The following is a 22,282-nucleotide window of genomic DNA, read 5'->3' on the forward strand; positions in this document are numbered from 1 at the left end:
CAAGATTCCTTCACTGAATTGGCCAATTTGCAAGATTAATATACTAACTGAACCAAATAGTCCATGTAATTCTCCTGATGGTAAATTCCAATTGTTGTGTTTTATAAAAACAGCACAATGTTCTTGGACAATCAGCTGCCAGAGAAGGCACAAAGCAGCAGGAACCAAGTGAACTCCTCATATTGTAATCCCAATACTAACATTCTTGGGGCAGACATAGGGCCGTTGGTAGTTGTTCCTGCAACAAACGCAAAAACTACACCAGTATCTGTGTGGACTTGTTTTCATTGCTGGATGGAGCTTTTCCTCGAGTTGAGCAAGGACTCTCCTCGTCATCATCTGGCTTAGAGGCGCAGATGGCTGCTATTTTGGGAACACTCTTGCCAGTCGTAAAATGATCAGAGGCTAAATACTTATGGTGCATCAATGACCCACAGAACAGAATGACCTGTACCTGATGTCTAAAGAGCCATTAATCTGATATCAGCCTTGCTTTTACTCTTCTGCACCTTGTCTCCCCTCCCCACACTTTAGCAACACTGATATAATTCATGAAGATTCACCCTTAGTGCACATGGGACAGCACTCAGCAGTAAAACTAAAAATCTAACTTCAATGTCTTCTTGTCCTTGCCCGCAAGAAGAAATAGCTAAAGACCAACATTGAACATGTAGAGCAATGTTAATGACTTTTAATGAACAGTCTGAGGAGATTTCTCTTCAAACCCTTTTATTCTTGCAGGGGTGTTCTGATCAGTACAAAGGAGTTGAGGCACTGATCATCGCCAGTTAGATTTCTTACTATACTTAAGGCTGAACACTAAACAGAAAGTTCAAAATTCCTAAATACAAATCGAGCTCAAGCAAAGGACAAATCCTTCTACTACAATCGCTAGACAGAAAGGAATTTTAAAAATGCTACACTAATTTCGACAGGAAACTCTGGACAAGTTATTGTGGCATATTAGTTTGTGGTTAAGAGAACATTGCATTGTAAGTGATGTCAAACTGTCCAGAGCAAGTCTATAAAGGGGTAAGTGCATATTCACCTAGCATATTCACCTAGCAATGGAGTGGACTGTATACAGTAGACTCATCTGGCCTTGAGACTAGTTCGAAATGCTGGTTGCATTTCTGTGAAATTGAAACCTTACATGGAGTGAGACAGGGTAACTGAATATCATTGCAAACCAGTTTGTGGCATGGGATGTCTATGAAACCACGACTGAAAGCACTGCATTGTTTAAAGTAAAGCATTTGCTGCTGCAGTCAGACCTGTGCTTGGTTACAATTAAATTACCAATTTCAGATTAAAGTTTTACCATATGTATTATGTACCAGAATTGAACATTCTGCTCTCTCAATGGGATTGAAAGCTAGTTTAAATACATCATTTTGAGAGTAAAAAGAACTGCAGATGGAGGAAGCAGTGTCCCTCAAAGCAACTGAAGTTTAGGATTTCCCCTGGTGATTGTATGATTAATTCACTGAACCCAATGCAAATTTAATTCCGACTTAAGCTTCAGCAATCCATTTTTCAGACTTCACTACATTTAACGTAATATACTTATAGTACAGGAAACACCAATATGTTTTGTAAGAATATTTAGACACAAGCGTGTTTTATGGCTGATCACACGCGCAAGGCCCAAAATTGGTCCAATAAAATGAGCGAGAGACAAGTAACACAATGACATTAGTGCAAATACGGTCAAGTGATGAGGCCATTCTTTGACACTTCACTGCACCAGTCTGGTATTGGAGTGAAGTTCACATCGATGGGGGAATAAAATGACAAAAACATTTAGAAATGCTTTCTATCTTAAATCCTTTAGTTTAAGCCTTTTAGACAACTCAAGAAAGCCGTGTGATACATAATTTAATTCAATCTTTAAAACCTGAAAAAAAAATCATGAATACTACTTTTTCCTTCAGAAACGGTGTAGAAAAGCAAATCAAGAGTTCAGTCAGACTCGTCTTTTAAAACAGAATCAAACATAATTTAATATTGGTGAGAAAATAAATTAAGTACAAAAATGTTTAATAACTTAAAACAGCCTTCTGGCTTTGTAGCAAACTAAAATAAAGCAACAGTATTTAAACATTTACATCCACCAACTCACAGTACACATCAAGCCCAGGCACATCTATCTTGCCAGGAACTATACCTTGTACTGCATTAATGAAAAATAACTCCTACTAGCTGCCATGCAATACTTAACTCTTCAAAAAAAAGGAAATGAATGTAACATACAAGTTTAAAATACATTACACCTGCCCCTTCTTTTTGGCTAGATCTCAAAACTGATGACTGACTTCCCAGGGTATTCGGACAAACATCCAATCTGTTTTGTACCACTTTTCCAAACCCTGGAATATTCCCAGTTCTGTTGTGCTTCTTGCAGTTTCACTCTGGAACGACTCCATTTTTCAGTACTTGTGGTGCTGAATATTCAAGTTAGTAACATTATCAGATATAAGGTACTTTTACTTGCAGTGGCTATCATATGGTCTCATGTCATGTATATTAGGGGACTAAATTATGGAATGTCCTACCATGCCTGTACTGTCCAGATCCAGAGCTTTTGTTCAAACTGTACTAAGGTACAGGAGATTTAGCATATTTGTTTCACCTTAACACTTTTGAAGATTCATAAAAGTAATCCTTTCAGATTTTAGCCTCATTTGCATTACAGTCCAGTTTGTAACTTGGCTCAAGTACAAAAAATAACCATCTGAACAGTGCAAATTTATCCCCTTGTTCACTGGGTATAAAACACTTGGGGCCAATTTAAAAACTGTCTAAGGTGTACATGCATCTGAATCAGGCTATAAACAGCAAGATTCAAATCCCCATTTGTCTTCTTGCCCCACTGCACATGCCAATGCATGCATCAGAACTCGTTGTATTGTACATGTACTGGTTAAGGCAAAGCATAAATTAGCGTGGTTAATTTTAACTCGACCAATACATTCAGAATTCAATCCAAAACTATAAAAGTGGGCTCGGTGTTTTCTTTTGCAATTTCAATGTAATCGTTCCGATTTCTCCATCATGTCTCTTGTAAAAAAAAAAATCAATTTGAGCACTCTATGTGCTATTCCTACATAAAAACAAAGTTGTCTATAAGCATAGCTACAATCTAGAATTGAAAATATTAGTGCAACTCAAAAGCTAATCTGTGGATCATCATATGCATTTTACAGAAGTTTGGCAGTTGACCAAAATTAAAATTTTGGTAAATTAAGTTTCACCCTTTGAAGTCCAGGCCCTGTTGGATTTCTGGTGTCTCAGCTGGAAAATCCACCTACCCCTCAAATTTGAATACATCCTCTCGTACACTGCACTGCATCTCCGGCGTTCTTCAGTGTCAACAAAGTTATAAAATATAGTTGCAAAGCAAAACAAAAAGTAGGCCTCAAAAATGAACATATTTCCCAGATGAGATCAATGTGCCACAAATGTGGTTAGGATATGGAAATTACAAGTCAACTTTGCCTAACCATAACTTAATATGACTGGGCATTAGTTTATAACTGCACATTAAAAGGGGAAACACGGATATTCAAAGCTGTTAAAGGGCTACTCTTAAAGTGCTTTGTGTTTCCTCTATATAAAGAAAAAGGCATATTTGAAATTTAAGAGGTCCTTCATGCTAAAGGCAGTTCAAAATTAAACCACAAACTAAACTGGGCTCCTTCTACAGTGAATACAAAGCATTTCATACTTGTTGGAGATACAAGGATTGAATAAGCATCAATTTTTGCAGGATTTATCACCTTGTACCATCAGTACGTCATGGGGTTAGAACTGCCGTTCAGTTTGAAATTTGACTTCAAGAAGTTGTGTGCATAAATTACACACATGCACAAATAAAAAGGCATTGAACAGGTTGCTGTATTTCTGTTGACTCCTGGTGTTGGATTCAAGTAAGTGCATGATGCCTACTGCATTCTACACCATATATTAATCTGAGGCTCCCATTAACAGCTATACAAGCACAACCCAGGGAACAAAAACTAGTTGAGACAACATCAAATCTAAAAGTATTCTGTAGATAATACGATTGAAAAATCTTCATACTTTTAGTCACAGTAATATTTAATATATAAAATGTTAAAAAAAAATAAGGCAACCAAAATAAATGAAAGGCCCAGCGCTGCTGCCAAACTAGCTCATTGGTCAGGAAACCGCATACATCACCTCACAGCCCGTCTCTGACGGCGTGCTTTCTTGGGGTGGTGCTAATAAGTATCACTTGGTCCCACTTTCATTCCCAATATTAGTGTGGTGGGCATGTGAAGCCTTTACTGCCTTATGTTTGTTTCTGGGGGGGGGGGGGGGGCGGGGGGGGTTGGAATTAAAGATCAAATGGTACTGCTTCAACTTCAGCTATTGGAGGCTTTTAATATCCACTGGTCCTGCCTCCATTCCAGTTGCTTAGTTGAGGATGGAGGGATCGAACATCCACTAGTCATACTCTTTAAAAAAAAAAGCTAGCTATTAATAGTTACAGGTCTAGCTTTATTCTATTGTATTCTTTCCCCTTGTTAGAAATCTATCACACACGGTCCATTAAAATGCAAATTCAGGTAGGCCAACACCCATTTATTTTATTTTGGAACCAGAAAGAACTTCCCTTTGTACCAACTCTCGCTCTTTCCCAAGCTCTTCAATTCTTACTACCTTTCGTGGCAACGTTAGGTAGTCTTTTGATAGCCACTCAACACAGGTTAAAGTCCATCAAATGTTGAGCAACACAAAGCAGTGACTACAGACAGCTGGTATCAAGACAGTGTTTGTACATATTTTAACAGACACCTAGATGTCGAAGTGCAAACCTAACCAATCCCATTCCTCAGGAACACTGGGATCAAACCTCATTTAAGCGTTTCTTTGTTTGTTTCCCCCCAAACATGTTAAACTTCATGGAACAAGTATACTGGACAGGTAAGATGGAGTGAGAACTCGGAAATGCAACCAAACTGAAAACTTATCAAAAGTGACATTTATTGTAGACTAAACTCAACAATTTTACTTTGACATATAAATTCATTTACTTGAAATGCTAAAGAATGTAAGTTTCCAAATGGGTGGCTAGATTCTTCATGGGGTGTTAAAAATAATTCATACTATTAGTATAGTAAAAGCCATTGAGCACTACCCAACTGCTCCAATAAAATCTGCCTAATAACTGGGTCCGTTTTTTACCCCTCCTTTCCTGAGGGAGTTGAAGCCTTGCTGGTTTGGTGCTCAAGCGGTCATTACTCATGTGAACCTCGTCTGTGGAGTATTATACTGCGGGAGGAAGAGAAGTGCAGAGAAGGGATCATCATAGCCAAGTGTAATCCTATCTTCATCCAACATCACTTCTAACAGGAGCCTCTGTACCGGGACCGATTTTCCCTAACCTAGAGCACCAAGGGCAATTATTGTGCGCCTACCACTGCCTGGGCTGAGTCTCGCTAACTCAGCATAAATCAGGATTTAAGTCAGTGGCCTTCCTCATCTGCTAGTCTCAGCTACTCATTTGATAAATTTGCTGAGCTGCTGACTGATCTGTAACAAGCCCCTTGATGATGTAAGAAATTCATAACTATCTCCCAAAATTGCTGAAAGTAACAACTATAACCTAGTTCAAGTCTTGGAAAGTAGAAAACTACCCCACACTGGACAGACCGCAGATACAATTAAATCTGAAAGACTGTTCACTGGAATTCAGAGATCTAGGAGACAATATTCAAACTGAAGCCACCCAAGACCAATTTATTACTTTGCTTGCACCTCTCCCAGTTACTTTGACAACTGGTAAACACACTTACTGACCTAACAACCTGTAAAGCTGCAATGAACTAAAGGAAATTACACGCTGCTTCAGTGTCCAAGCAGCGTTTGAACTTTGAGATCCGCATGGTTTTTATTTTGTCCTTTTCCAAAATTAGCTTAAAATGTCTCAACAATTTGTAACTAGTTTTCAAATGATTTCTTTTTAAAGACGTGAACAATGCCATTGTGACCGTACACATTTTTTGCAGGGGGGGGGGGTGCGGGGAAGAAAGAGAGGAGATTCTGCTAAGAGTTGAAAATGTAATGAAGCACATTCCTTTGAGGTGACCAACGTAATCATCAAAAGGGCAATATAGAGGGACTGAACTCCTAATAACATTAGCATTATACATGCAATTGGTAGCATGTCTTTACCAACATTGCTCAGCTTTGGTGCAGTTTTTACATCAGATTATAAACTAGGAATAACCACAAGAAACCCAGCAATTTGAAGCTATGCTTTCACAGATTCCATCAAGGCAGCCCGATTAGCACTATCCAAACCAATGTGTTACTCTGCAAGTGGTAACATTCAGCTGTCACTAAATCAACTTTACTGGTACAGTTGCATTTATTAACATATATTTTAGGGACCCCAGCTCAAGTGTGGCAGTGTATAGATGCAAAGCAGAGGAATGTTGACTAAATTGTGGCTCTTCAAAATGTATTTTACAGCCTATCCCAAGAATCAATAGTAGCTCAAAACAGTTTGGTGAGAACCAATCTAGGAAAGAGATGGGAATCATTTCAATTTAAAAAAATGTCCAAGCTATTTCAGACATCATCCGTGTTCTTCTGATGATGTCACCAAATGCAAGAAACCAGCATCTCTAAATGTTGCAGGATTTATGGAAGAGAAGACAAAGAAATATGAGGTAGGGAATTTTTTCCTGCAGCATTAAGTAGGAGTAAAGCACGTCCTGAAATCTTACCTTGGGTAAAAGGTGTACTGTGGGGATGGGAAAAATATGGAATTAATTGCAGCAGTCTTGTTGATAAACTAACCTGTCCTGTTCTCTACTGCAAAGCTGTTCAGCCATTTTGGGAATTCAAAGTACTGATAGATAGGAGAGTTTTAAAAAAAAATAAAAGGCTATAAAAGATTTCTAAGCCAGAAAGAAATCCTTTATGGCTACACTTTTACTTTGTTATCCTGTAATCAGTATAACTAGTACAGAAAACTATTGAGGTTTTGCAACATAGGATTAACCAGTTAGGACAGTAATAAATTAGGATTACTGATACACAGATATCCCTACAAAGTGATATAATCCAGGAATCAATGTGGTTCGCAAGCAAAATTATAGTCATAAAAAATGACAACTGATCTGTTATGAACCATTATCAAGAGATGCAACCCAGGGTCTGGTTCTTCAGTTTAACTTCACTTTTTTTTTTGTTTTGAATACAGCAAATAATTTAGTGTTCTATTGGGATAAAGCATCAATGTTTCTCCTCCCCTCCCCCCCCACAAAAAAACAATTGTGGGCACAAAGACAGTGTAGCCCAGAGGGTAAAAAGCTGCAGCTGTCTGATATCCATGAACTACAGCAAAAACTGTATCTAGCTCAGTTTATATTTTGAAAAAAGTGCAGCGGAGTTGGTTTTCAAACACGTCACACCGTAGAAACTAACACAGCATTAGGCAAAAGCCAATTCACATTAACTCGATGCTGTGCAGTAAATAAGCAGAGGGCAAGGGTGAATTATGGATGAAGATAGGTGCAAGTTAATTCCATCTGGTTTAACTGGCAGGATGTACTGAGTTCTAAAGCGTGTTGAATGGAAGGACAAGGAGTAATAATTATGACACATGTCCAACCAGTAATTGCACAATACCCTTTAGTTGGAGAAATATACCATCAGTCCTCAGCTCTCACAAAATAAATGAATTGTTGACCATTCACTTGTCAGTGAATAAAATTATTGGCTTAGCATTACAGTCAAACTGGCCTAGAAATCCATTAAAAGCCTCATCATGACAATCATTCACAAAATACCAAAAGCAACTTTTGTCAGATATCAGAACTTTGTGGCAAAGATGTCTACTGCTGAGTAATTTAAAGGCCTAGCCAAAATCATTCTTCATACAAACTAAATCTGGTCTCGCCACAAAATGTATGCTCTCAAACAAATGCACAAGCTGTCAGCCAGGTTCTCTTTTCACAATGGGGTTGTCTTACATGCAAGTTCTAAATTTGGTTGAGTATCAGAAGGCATTTAGCTGTCTAAATAAACCCGAAATAAATCAGTTTGCACTAGTGAATAATTAGCTCTGAACCAAACTTAGAATGTCAGACTGTGGTGGAAGTCTACACACACAACAAAGACAACCCAACTGCTTTGTTATTCTCCTCCAGCAGACTATTCTTAATTACTTCAGATACAAATTACTTCTCAAATGTTACTCGTCGTGTGGAAGGCAGTCCTTCTATTTTCTACCACAATGTAATTGATGTTCAAGCAATAGCATTAAAGTAAAATCTGAAATATCACTGTAATTAGCTTGTTATCTGATTAAGAGTGAACTGTATCTAGTACTGGAGCCTGCAACATACTAGAAACTGCAACGTACTGGGCAAAGTTAGGAGGAACAAGGGCCTGGAATGAGAAATCAGAGAACCTTAAATCAGTCTCCACTAATCTGATAGCCTTGCTACCCTCAGCTCCCAGAAACTGCAGTAACTTCCCTACAATTTGTAAAAGTCCAAAAATTATATATAGGCATATGAAAAATTAAGTGCATTTTTCTACAGTTCCTTTCTCCAGCAGTTGGGAATGAGAAAAGGAGTTCAACTGAAAGTCCACAAGTTTAACTATCTATATTTTGAGAAACCATAACACTCTCAGATCCTATTCTGGGGTTTAAACACACCAGCGTGTTTGGCACAAAGAAAAAGGTTACAAGGAATGGTACGTTGGTGTCAGCGCCCTTGCCATAGGTTTGGGACAAAGCTTGACTGTGCATTTACCATGGCTTTAAGTAGTTTAGTTTCTCCAAACCACTTCTTAGCACTATCCATAATCATGTGCTAAACATAAGCAATAAAACTTATTTTCCCTCCATGCCCTCACTCAAACAGGACCAGTGGATTTGTGTCTGCATTTAATTCTAACAAAGATTTAAAAGCCGGCTACAGCTACCTGTCTACTGAAGGTTCAAGTCTAATTAATTTATTTAAAAGCTCATCAGTTGGCATACAAAACTTTCCACTCAAAATCCCCTGCTAGCACTCCTGTAAAAAGTTTGTTTATAAAAATAGATGCTCTGTGAAGCCCACTTCAGCATAAGGTGTAAAACTCTTTGGCAGGGTACCTAAAGATCAGGTGCCTGTCTGCACACTGGCCCCTCAATCCCTACCCCAAATTGGAAAATAAAATTTTGAAGCGCTAAACAGCAAATGAATTTTAAAACAGAAAAAAAAACAAAAACAAAACAAAATTGGAGCAAAACAAAACAAATTTAATGATCATAAATGCAAAAGTAAAATCAATAGTCAAACAAAACAAAGGAAACAAAATGAAAAGAAATTATATAACAGAACATTAACGAAATTCAAAGGCAGTTTGAAAAAACTTTTAGATTAGTCTTCTTTAAATCTATTTTAACAAAGCTTCGTGTCGACATCTAACCTGTATGAAAAAAAACATTAAGTACTTTCTATTCTGACGCATTATCCCAGCTTAGCATGTCAATTATGCAAAAAAACAATTTTTTTTTTTTTTAAAAAGAAATGCAATGGAGTTCACTAGATGGGGTGCAACAAACCTACAAACGTTCAAAAGTTTGAACCTCCAGGATATTACAAGTAGAATTAATCCTGTAATATAATTTCCCAACCAACTTGCTCCTTTCACCTAGAAATTTGGCAAATGTGTTAAAGCCACCTGCTCCATTCTTATACCGTCAACTGTAAATCTATTACTGAATACGGTATACTTTTATCAGGAATTAAAATGTGAATTATTTTTCCACCTATCACCATATTTCATGAGAACTAAGGAGGACCAATAAGGTGCCATTTACACTATCTACAGAAAACTGTAAATCACAACCATGGCTCAAGAGTCTGGGTCAACTTAATAACTAAACATATTAATTTTACGGGCACAAATCAAGCACATTTAAATTCAAAAAGGTTCACTAATGCGTGAATCCTGTGCTAGCAAGTAGTGCATTTATGAAATTGCTTTCCCAAACATAAGCAGGATTTAACCAAGAGCTACTAGTTACACAACTGATATTAAAATGGAATGACTATTGCAATTTAAAGCGATATTATTCCAAATCCATTGAACGACTATATGGTTCAGTATTTTTCCCTCCTTTTTTGGTTGGGTGGGAAGAAAGGAGGGGGCAAAATGAAAGGAAAGGTATCAAACGTTTGAACATTTCATGTTAGTTGCATCCCAGAGTACTAGTAATATAAAAAAATCCTTTTCACTTATTCTTCTAGAATGGTAGACAAAACACTTCTGTCACAACAATAAGAGTTGCTTTACACTAGTGGACTTATTCACCTTTCAGCAGTGTATTTCTAATCAAATGCTTACAAACGCGCACAAGCTTTAAATTATGCCTTGTGTGACTTGCTGGTTTTGAAGGAGACTTGGAGGATTTTGTCTCCGAGGCGATAGCCATTCAGGCTAGCAATGGCCATGGCAGCCTCCTCATAGTTTGTCATGGTTACAAAGCCGAACCCTTTGCATTTGTTGGTGTTGAAGTCGCGTATAACTTTGACATTGGTCACGGCTCCGAATGGGCCAAACATCTGCCACAGGATCCCCTCATCCGCGTCTTGGCCCAGGTTGTAGATGAAGATGCACCAGCCAGATGGATTGTGACCACCAACGTTCACACCCGACAAACTACTCATATTGTCAACACTCATCGGCGAAAACCTAACAAACAAACAAAGAAAATTAACTCAAGAGGTTGGTGCCAAAAGTTTAAAAAGTGACAAAAACAAATAGAAATTAGTAAAAATTCTCACCCTCCCCTCCAAAAAAAATAAAAAGACAATTAAAAACCTCACTACAGGGGAGTGGGAAAACTAAAGGTGTTAAGCCAGCGATTTAAGCTTAGCTGAAATATCCATACCACGTTTATAGACAAATGCAGACAGTAACACACTTCATCCAGAGTACAAGTCTTCTGCTTAAAACTGTCACAAAGTATTTTATGGTATTGTAAAGCCCTACACTATAGCCCAACACAACTCTATCGTGCATTTTTACACGAGTACAGTCAAACAATGATTACGACGTTCCCCTCTGTCGGCTGCATACCGCATGTAAACAAGTATAGCTTTTTAGACCCGTTGGGATAAGGGAGCAGCTTTATCAATGTAAACACAGGGAGTTGGCTCATGGACTTTCCTGCAACCTGAACCACAGAAGCACCAAACATAAAAGCATAATACAAAACTGCTTTCCAAACGAAAAAACTGAAGCTATATAATATTGGTAAAAGTGTCTAAAACTAAATCCTGCAATGTTCTTGCAAACTTCCTTGCAAAGGCAGCATCTGAACAAACCCAAAATGACTGATTACAGGCATTTTTGACAAGGCAAATAAAGCATTTTCAAATGTCAAATGCAAAAACTATGACATCAATTTTGGAATAAATAGTGCAATTCTAAACATTTTAAAAGCTAAATCTTATGGTACTGTTGTCCAAACCTCCAGTCCAAATTCAGCCCACATCACAATTTCAAATGGCCTGCCAAACAGCTCCTGGTCAGGAAAAAAGCCTGCTGGCACAAACAACTGATCCATCAATGGAACCTGAACCATCAGATGTAGTGCCAGCATTCACACTAGGCTGACAACACCTCCCATCCGTTCTCTTCTCCCATCCAGTCAGAACATGCAGCATTATAAATTTTTGAGACGCAGCCTCACTGAAAGGGGAAAGTAATGTTGCCAGGAGCAGTAGGCATGATAGCCTGCTGCACCCACGCTGTGTCTGTTTGGCATTTTAAATTCCGCATTGGAAGATTAACTATTTATGCCAGCTGCCCCACCCCGTCCCCCAGTAAGTAAGCCCTTTGTACTCATAGCCCTTATTATGTGACCCTTGCTGGAAGTGAGAGCGAGGGTTGCTGTTGGGGCATGGCCAACCTACCTAGCATTACTCAAAATAGTTGTTAGAAGTTCATGTGGAGCCTCTGAGCCCAAGGATGCTGTCACCTAACAGTGCCCTCTCCTCACCACCACAAAAAATTAAGCTACTCTCAGACTGCCACTCCCCAAAGTATACAGCACTCTTCCCAGACGAAGTAGAAAATTATGTTGCCACATCTCCCTTCCCCATGGTTGCAGAGACAAGCAAAATAGACAAGTAAAAATAAAGAGGGAAAAGAGAGCGGGAGATACAGACAGTGTGATCCCAGAACTCCAAAGAGCACAAAATATACAGGGGACTAACATGATGTTGAATGATGATTCCACCTAAATCAAAGTAATTTGTACATGATTTGATAGTTGTGAAGAATGAATCTGGCTCACGATTCCAAATATTTGAATACCCATTCCCTCAAAGCATTGCAGTGTTAAGTGACCCAAGATGAACCAGCCTTTTTGGATATGCCCATCTTGTTTCCAGCACTCACTTTCAAAAGGAACAAAGAGCTAATGATCGAAAAATATCTTGAAGATGAACAAAATTCCAATAAATTAGTTGTTAATCAAGATCTAAATTGGTGCTTACTGAACAGCAGGTTAAATAATGTATGGCCAAACACACCGGCTGCCCCAGTTTAGGATTAAGTCTGAAAGAATCCACAATAAATTCTAACAGGGTAACAGTGGCAAAACAGTCTCCGAGTCCAGGAGGATTAAAGTTGTTTTTTTTTTGTGGTACTGAAAGAAACACTGTACGAGGTAATCTTGAAGTAAAGGTGGTTGAAATCCACAAACGGTCAAGTAGTCTTTCATGTTACTGCTTGCTTCCTTCCCATCGACACAAAAAAGCAATTAGAATTAGCACCTCTGTGAGTGAAAGTAACACACCTGAATCTCTGTGCCTGATGGTGCAATGGTCCTGGAAACCGCCTTGCTGGTGAATGGTACAGCTGTGCCAGCAGGGATGCATTTGTTTTCTGGTTAGGATTGGCTGCGAGTTTTACCGTAATTGGCTCAACAGCACCAGGTGGTTTGTGCCCGTTCAGATTGTTAATAGCTTCGTCAGCTTCGGATTTCCTGTCAAAACGAATAAAAGCCACTCCCCTGGACATACCTGAAAACAGACGAGAATCACCAGTAAATGTTTTGCAACCGAGATGAGAACAATTGAAGAAAATCAACTAGTGTGCCAGCAATCTATTTAAGACCGGTTTATGAAATGCAGCCTGTTGATTTGTTCTGGTTCATATCATTAAGTTAAATTCTTTTGATGCTTAAAAATCGCACATTAAAAAGGTGGTATTTAGACTGGTTGCAACTGTAATTACTGGAAAAATCTCCATACAAGTATCTGGTACATAATTAGCATAAAAGTAGTCCATGTTGACCGTAGTCAGATCGTGCATAGAATATTGCCATCTCAGCAGTTTAAAAGAAACGCATATAAAACAGTCCCACTGGGATTCCATACAGGAATGCAATATAGAGTTTAACCAATGTTATAAATTTTGCGTGAATTACACTGCAACCATATCCCAGCAAGCAGTCAACATCTTCAGAAAGGTATGGGTGGGTAAAAAATAGCAAGGAAAAATAGATAATTCAAAAAAATGCAACCCCCAGAGCATTTGTATGTGATTGGGTTGATGACACTATTAAATGAACTCACCCACCAATAACATTTGATGGTTTAACACTAAAAAAGGTACTAAACAAACAGAAACTGATTGCATTCAGGGAAACAATGGTACCAGCTGAACCACTCCCTTCTAGATAAGAGGGATAAGGGGAGAAAAAGAGGAAAGAAAAGCCGTGTTCCCAAAGTTAGTTGGAAAGGTACAAGCTACAGAAGCTTTATGCTTTGACAACAACAACTTGTATTTATATAGCGCATTTGATTAGTAAAACTTCCCAAGATGCTTCACAGGAGTGTTAAGACAAAAATTTGACACCGAGCCACACAAAAGAAATTATGGTAGGTTTTAAGGAGCGTCATAAAAGGAGGAAAGAGGGGTTTAGGGAGGGAGTTCCAGAGCTTAGTGCCTAGGCAGCTGAAGGCATTGCCACCAATGGTTGAGCGATGATAATCAGAGATGCTCAAGTGGGCAGAATTTGAGGAGCGCAGACATCTCGGGAGATTGTGAGGCTTAAGGAGATTGCAGATATAGGGAAGTGGGGGGGAAAGAGACCATGAAGGGATTTTTAAACAAGGATGAGAATTTTGAAATCGAGGCTTGGCTTAACCGGAAGCCAATGTAGGTCAGCGAGCACAGGGGTGATGGCTGAACGGGACTTGGTGCGAGTTAGGACACGGGCTGCCGAGTTTTGGACGATCTCAAGTTTACGTAGGGTAGAATGTGGGAGGCCAGCCAGGAGTGTGTTGGAGTAGTCAAGTCTAGAGGTAACAAAGGCATGGATGAGGGTTTCAGCAGATTAGCTGAGGCGGAGACGAGCAACGTTATGGAGGTGGAAATAGGCGGTTTTAGTTATGCCACGGATCTGTGGCTCATTTCAGGGTCAAATATGACACCAAGGTTGCAAATAGTCTGGTTCAGCCTCAGACAGATGCTAGGGAAAGGAATGGAGTCGGTGACTAGGGAATGGAGTTTATGACGGGGACTAAAGACAATGGCTTCGGTCTTCCCAATATTTAATTGGAGAAAATTTCTGCTCATCCAGTACTGGATGTCGGACAATTTAGAGACCATGGAGGGGTCAAGAGAGATGGTGGTGAGGTCGAGCTGGGTGTCGTCAACGTTCATGTGGAAACTGACGTTGTGTTTTCGGATGGAGCCACCAAGGGGCAGCATATAGATGAGAAATAGGAGGGAGCCAAGGATAGATCCTTGGGGGAACACTAGAGGTAATGATGTGGGAGTGGGAAGAGAAGCCATTACAGGTGATTTTCTGGCTACGATTAAATAAGAATGGAACCAGGCGAATGCAGTCCCAACCAGCTAGCCGATGGTGGAGAGGCGTTGGAGGAGGATGGAGCAGTCAACCATGTCAAAGACTGCAGACAGATCCAGAAGGACGAGGAGGGATAGTTTACCTTTGTCACAGTCACAAAGGTGGTCAATTGTGACTCTGACGAGAACTGTTTTGGTACTGTGGCAGGGGTAGAAACTGGACTGAAGGGATTCAAACATGGAGTGCCAGGAAAGATGGGCACAGATTTGGGAGGCGACAACACGTTCAAGGATTTGAGAGGAAAGGGAGGTTGGAGATGGGGCGGCATCTTGCAAGCACAGTGGCGTCAAGAGTTGGTTTGTTTTGAGAGGGGGGATGATGGCAGATTTGAAAGAGAGGGGGACGGTCCCTGAGGAGAGAGAATCGTTAACCATGTCAGCTAACATGGAAGCAGTTTAGTGGGAATAGGGGCAAGGGAGCAGGAAGTGGGTCTCATGGACAAGATGAGCTTGGAGAGGTCAAGAGGGGAGATCAGAGTGAAACTGGAGAAAGTTGCGAGTTCAGGGCTAGGGCAGGGGAGAACTTTAGAGGAAGTTTGGCCTGGTGGGCTCGGGAAAGGAAGGGAAGTGGCAGAGGCAGCTGATCGGATGGACTCAATCTTTGAGACAAAGAACTCCATGAGCTCCTCGCACTTGTTTTTGGAGGGGAGTGTGATGGAGACAGGGGAGAGGGGTTTAAAAAGATGGTTAGCAGTGGAGAATAGAAGCCGGGGTTTATCTTTGCATTCCAGAATGATCCTGGAATAGTGAGCAGTTTTGGCAAACAAGAGTCGGTCCTGATAATGCTTTATGTGCCCCAGCCTGGCGGTGAATGGCTAAACCAGTTGTCCGCTACATCCATCTGTGTAAAGTCTGCGCCTCTTGGACTTGAGGGAGCGAAGATGAGGGCCATACGAGGGGGAACGACCAAGGTGAGAGAGAGTAATGGTTTTAATAGGGACTAGGGCATCAAAGGTGGTGGTGAGGGTGTAGTTGAGCAGAAATGTCAGGGTGACTGGAGGACCAAAGGCTAGACAGTTCAGATTTCATAAGTGTAGTTGTAAGAGAATTTGAAGTTTTTTCCCAGGGGTGGAAGCAGAAGTAGGGTTTGGGTGGGGGAAGGGGTATGTGGGTGGAGAGCGATACAAGGAAGTGGTCAGAGATTAAGCAAGCTAATAACATACAAGAAATAGGAGCAGAAGTAGGCCATTCGGCTCCTCGAGCCTGCTCCGCCATTCAATAAGATCATGGCTGATATTCCACCTCAACTGCACTATCCCCATATCCTTTGATTCCCTTATTATGCAAAATTTATCTATCTCTGTCTTGAATATACTCAGCGTCTACAGATCTCTGGGATGCACCACCCTCTGAGTGAAGATATTTCTCTCAGTCCTAAATGGCTGATCCCTTATTCTGAGACTGTGAACCCTAGACTCCCCAGCCAGGGGAAACATCCTTTCTGCATCAACCCTGTCAAGCCCTATAAGAATTTTGTTATGTTTCAGTGAGATCACCTCTAATGGAGGTGCACACTAGACTGGGCTAGTTAGGTCCACTTTTATGCAGCCAGACAAAAGCTCAGAGACAATTACACCTATATTCACATTTACATATATTCCTTTTATCGTTGACAAAAATGCAAAAATTACCCACCCGTGACTTGGTCAACGAGGACACGAGATGTAATGATGCGACCATAACGTCCAAAAAGTTGTTCTAAATCCTTCTGCGTCATTGTCTTTGGCAGTCCGCTCACATACAGGTTTGCATCCTTGATGCTATCGGAGCTCGGCCGGGCATATGAAACCTTGCAAACAAAATCATGTCCATTGCTCGCATCAGCAGTTTACTAAAACATAACGTTGGGTGCATGAAATGCTTCTATGTCTACTTGAATTGTGAAAAACGGATTTCATCCTGAACTTGGGCTGTATCTGGAGAGCACATTTTGAGCTATAAAACACTAGGTTACAATGTTAGCAGTAATGGTGGAAGCAATTTGAGATGATCACTTGTTAGCATCAGATGCAAATTTTCCTATAGATTATTGGTACCAAAATTTTAAATAAATCTGGTAACAGCACCGACTACTAGAGACTTTGCAGATATGCTCATTGATTTACTTGTCAATGTTAACAGATTTACTGGAGAGCATCTTTTTAGAGGACACTGCCTTTGGATAACTTCGCTGGCACTTAATTTGTTGAGGATATGAGCCTTCCTAACCAGCAGGCCCCTTTTCTCCCTAAATGTATACCCTTGATGATCTCAGGACCCACATGTTCCAAGGAGGTGCACAAAACAAACAGAAGATGGCATTCGGCCTTTTCTCCTACTTCAAGGAAGAACTTCGCCTCTAATCAAAAGCTCAACTGCACTATTGCAGGGAACTCTGCTGCTGCATGTTAATACTTCAACACCCACGAACAATTTTATTTATAAACAACTATTTCAACATGAGATCTGAACCTCATCAGTGGTGAAATTCTGTACAACACATCTATAATCTACTATTCAAGTACCGCGATGGCTCATTTGACAAACATTGCCCAGCATGGAATCAAGTCAAAACAGACCAGGAAGGTGCGATGTTTGACCGAGTTATTTGATCGCAGCAGGTTGCCATAATTGGCTTTACCTCCTCTGGGCTAGGGAAGAGGACAAAGCACCCATGGAACAGCACGACTCAACAACTTCGAGGGGTGTAGCTGGGGAAGGGAAAGAAGAAGATTTAAATGTCTACATTCCCTGAAACATGCACAATGTTATTGTACTAGGACACTTACCTTTATGGTTTTTGACTGCAGCCTCAGACCATTGAGTGTGTTAATTGCTCTCTCTGCATCTTTGGCGTCCACATAATTCACAAACCCATATCCGAGGCTGTGCCCTATTTAAAAAGGAGGTGTTTGGTAAGCAACATCCCAGTTACTAACTCCCCAGAAGGAAGAACTCTTATTTTCTAATATTCTCATTTCCATTTAAACTGTAATTTGCACAGGGACCCAAAGTTTTGTCAGCAGCATTAAGTAAAAGTAACTGCTTACACAAACAAGTCAGAAATTAAAGTACTGATAGTTATAAGATTTCCAAAACCCTCTATCCCACTTTGTGTTAATATTCTTAATGTGCACTCTGCACATAAAATCCCGTGTCAAAAATCCAGCCCCTTAACTTAACTTAACCTAGAGCGGAGATATGTACCAAAAGTCACATTAACAGAACGAAGCAGGACTCTCATGTAACGCCAGAATTTCTATAAAAAGTCAGCCTGGCCATGGATCAATAGTTGAAAGACAACATACCACCTGCTCCCTTGATCCACTGTGCAAATTTTTACATGCGCAGCATACAAATTGCACTACGATCAAAGCCAGCAATATATGTTCAACACTAGTGCTACAAATTGTACGGAATTCATTATACTGATTGAATAAGGCAAGTCTGATTACTAGTCATCCAACTTCATACCAAACTGAAACTGCAGAATAAACCCAACTAAGCACAAAAGCAGCATTGGACAGTCCACCCTTGCAGGCACATTTAATGGAAAGAAGATGGCACTGGGAGAACACTCTTTATAATACACTGTTCACTGTATTTTTGTGAAATTCATAAAACTAAGCAAGTTTCATGCATGTAACGATCACATGGGAATGATAATTACACCACAACTAAACAAAGCAGAACCCTAATGAAACCATTTCCATTCAGATAAGCTTTGCTATCTAAATGGGGTACAATACATGTACGTGTACAGGTCTGACTTGCTGAGTATTTCCAGCATTTTCTGTTATTTCAGATTTCCAGAAATCCGCAGTATTTTGCTTTTGTTTCGTTATACACGGAGTGGCTGGGCATTATTTTAAAACTTTTTTTCTCCATTATCTTCCACTGAAATATTTTGAGAGCCATTTCTGGCTATTAAGGATTATATGCTTCCTAATGTCCAGCTTATAGTAACATTGACAGAATGCTGGATGGATACTGCGACAGCCACACTCCCGGCTAAAAAGTGGTACATGATGTGAAAAGGAAAGAGATGGAAGAAAATCTTGTGAAGGGGGTCAAACAATCACAACAACAAAGGAACAGTGACTACTGAAAGAGAGAGAAAACTTACAACTACAAAAGGGAATTATTTGTCAGTCTGTTCTGGGACCAAATGCAGGCAGAAGACAATTGTCTGGGAAGAACAAAAAAGTGCTTTACACACTGCTGAAATTAAACAATCAGCACTACATAAAGCTTCCTTCCTCAGCTTAGAAATTCACTATAGAAACAGTGCCACTTCTGATCACTGGATACAGACAGAAATTGAGGAAAAGACAAAGGAATGAGTGCAGCAGGTGAGGTTTTCTGAACTTATTCAAAAACCACTCAAGTTTGCTATATTTGCACATCTCTTCATCAGCTAAGCAATAAGTAATTTGTTGTCTCCAAACATCACTCATTTTGACATAAGGCTATTTATGAATGTAAGTGTTCAGTATAATTATTACTACCTCTGGTGACTTCTATAAAAGGACTCTTAATCTACCTTAGTGTCCTGGAAGACTCAATGGAATGCACTGCCTGCTTCGGTACTGAGCACAACAGCTCTCCTTTTATTCCAGCTTCGATGACAGGCCCGTTCAGGAATGGGGGTGGAAAAGTTCCACTAATTGTTTTCCTGTAAATTCATCCCCTGTAATCGCCGATATGAATATCAGGGACGACAGGGACAGACTTGATCGTGATCCCTGTTCTCCCCTTTCTCATTAGTTGAACAGTCCGTCAACTGTCTGTCTAGGCTCACATGTGAAGAATGAGCAATTGGATGAAGTATTCAGTATTTTTTTTTAAAACAAAGACTTTTGTCATTGTTTCCCAATTATTTCATGTCTACACATTAGTTTAGAATTATTACAAATTCAAATATTTCAGTATTAGGATTTCTCCAAACTTATACATGAATCCACTGTTCCATTTAGGTACCAATGCTATAAACATCAAATATTTACAAAGATAGATGCTTGCATTTAAACTAAAAAATTGGGTTTAAAAAAGGCAAAGCAATATTGCAATTTAAATACATTACAGGTGCTGTTCATTTTGAATATAGGCATATGGGGCTCAATTTTCCCCAATTATCTGCACCGTTTTTTTGAGAGTAAATTAAAATCTCCAAGTTTCCCCAAAGTTTCTGTGCTAGCGTAATTCACTTAGGTTAGTTTTTTTTTAAGGTTACGATTTTTTTTTAAACCTCATTGGGGTCGTAACCTGCCACCCGTGCCAATTCTGGCTATTGATGCAAGTTTGGCCAACTACGATTTTTCTTAAGATGGTGAAAAACCTTCTGAACAGTTAACAAAATCAGCACAGGTAAGAAAATCAGCGCAGAAGATCCAGTTCCACAGCCGGGACAGCAGCGGCAGAGAGAGTGGGCAATTATAACCTCTTTTACATATGGGTTCTGTAGTACTGTAACAATCTCCTTTTTGTCTTTAATCTTGAATTAATTTTAATCTGGGGCTTTCGGCCTGGGCTAGGAGCAGCACCAAGCACCAGCAAGGGGGGTGGGGGGTCAGGGGCGGGAGCCTTTCTAATTCAGCTTAATTTTGGCACAAAGACTCTTTAATATTTTCATGTTGGTAAGCTGCAATGTGCTTGTGCAGGTTGCTGTGAGCTGGCCAGGTGGCCAGATTGTCTTGTATGTTTCACTTTCCAGCCACAGCCCGCAGTGTGTCCCTTGTTACCCTGACAACCCGATCTTTTGGGCACACATCTTAGGCTCCACCCAGAGCTTAAGGACAATGTGCGCCGGGCCACATTCACAAGTTAAAACGGGGAAACTTTCAACTTTTTTTTGGTGTAGTCGAGCCGCCAGAAAACGGGCATAACTCTTCAAATACGCCAAAAAACGGCATTGGGGAAAATTGAGCCCATAGGCTTTAGTAAAATTAAAAATTAAAAATTAAAATTAATTTCATGTTGCACAAGGATTAAAAGATTAAATGCATCCAATGACAGTTTTCCTTTTGGAAGGGAGACATGGCAAAGTTAGAATCAGAAACATTTAATTGAATATCTTTGAATATATTTCTTGCAATTGAATAAGGGTAGCAGATGTTGCACAGCTCTTACCAATGGCTCAGTGGGTAAATAAGCAGTGTGGGACATCACAGTAGACCAAGTAGTATTGGGTCCATTATGAGAATGTCAGTCGAGGTGGGTGGAAAGAAATGTTACAATTGGCCTCAGCAACCTCAGGAGAAGGAAAGTCAGCTCAGCAATCCACTTAGATTTTCAATCGTCTTTCCCACTATACACATGTACACTAGGGTCATTCTTACCTTATTAAAGTGGTTAATTTCCCTCCCTCCCAAGCAAAGAATACAGGAACCCAATTGTAGTTTCCCACTGGAGCGCCAATGAAAGGAAGCTCATTCAGCATAGAAGAGATGGAACTTACCTCTCTTGCACCCACATGATACATTTACCTACTGAACAAACCAGAAAAACATCTGCTCCATAAATGGTTTAACTATGAAATGTTTAAAGATGTGCAAGAACTGGGTGGCTTGGCAGGATAACTTGCGTCACAGGTGGGAGGAAGTCAATTCACCAGAGATGGTAAATGCCTGCATGCTTTGGTATCCATTATGCTGCCTTATGAATCATGCTGGGAAGAAGCTGCTGCCTCTGCTGAAAAGGGAGACGAGATCATTGCCACACACCTCTAAGATAGCACTGGCAGAGGCCTTCGGTTCACCACCTTAACAGCAAAGGGGAGGGATCCAAATGGATCTAGGCGAGATAGAAGAATCTCCTTCACTGGAGCAACCCGGATAAAAATATATAGAATGTGGATTGTGGAGAATAGTCAGAAAAATTATTTATTCCATTTCAAAATTATGTCCCCTTTCCTCTCCTCATCCTATTGTACAGTTTCACAGGTAGTGCTAGCATTCCAGCCCCTTATCCGAAATGTATTCGTCTTTTGAGGCTGGCCAGCAATCAGAGGTCTTTTGGGAAAGGGTGATGGTGGGAAGGAGATTAAAAAGAGAGAAAGAGAAGGAAGCATCACAGATCAGGATAATCTTGTCTATTAACAATAAGTGCGCTGGGGAGGGGGGGGCGGGGGGTGGAAGAGAAAGAGAATGAGGGTGTGATCTTTTCCCTTCCCCGATGCCAGGATGGAGATCTCGAGATCCAACTTAAGATTCAGGTCTGTATGGCTTAGGGCCACAACAAACAATACGTATACCAACTGAAGAATTAAAACCGCCCTCAATAAACCATATTAAGGCTGTACTAAGATGGATGGAAATAGTGCAGCTGTGAGAGAAAGAAACAAGGCACTAAATTGAACATCCATCACAAAAATAATGAACTG

The 22,282-nt window shown here is 40.1% G+C and overlaps 1 protein-coding gene across 1 annotated transcript in view; it reads right to left on the reverse strand.

The window, feature by feature from the left end:
* Window positions 1-1,992: 1,992 nt before the first annotated feature.
* The window catches only part of LOC139228696 (ELAV-like protein 1), a 29,900-nt gene continuing 9,610 nt past the window's right edge, over window positions 1,993-22,282 (reverse strand). Inside the window, exons 3-6 of the mRNA XM_070859957.1 lie at window positions 17,691-17,794; window positions 16,558-16,711; window positions 12,842-13,067; window positions 1,993-10,728 (exon numbers count right to left, since the gene is read on the reverse strand). Of these exons, the coding sequence (XP_070716058.1) occupies window positions 10,401-10,728; window positions 12,842-13,067; window positions 16,558-16,711; window positions 17,691-17,794 (812 nt within the window). The 3' untranslated portion in view covers window positions 1,993-10,400. The remainder of the gene's footprint in view (window positions 10,729-12,841; window positions 13,068-16,557; window positions 16,712-17,690; window positions 17,795-22,282) is intronic.

Source organism: Pristiophorus japonicus, chromosome 18, assembly GCF_044704955.1.
Source record: "Pristiophorus japonicus isolate sPriJap1 chromosome 18, sPriJap1.hap1, whole genome shotgun sequence".
Taxonomy (NCBI): Eukaryota; Metazoa; Chordata; class Chondrichthyes; family Pristiophoridae; genus Pristiophorus; species Pristiophorus japonicus.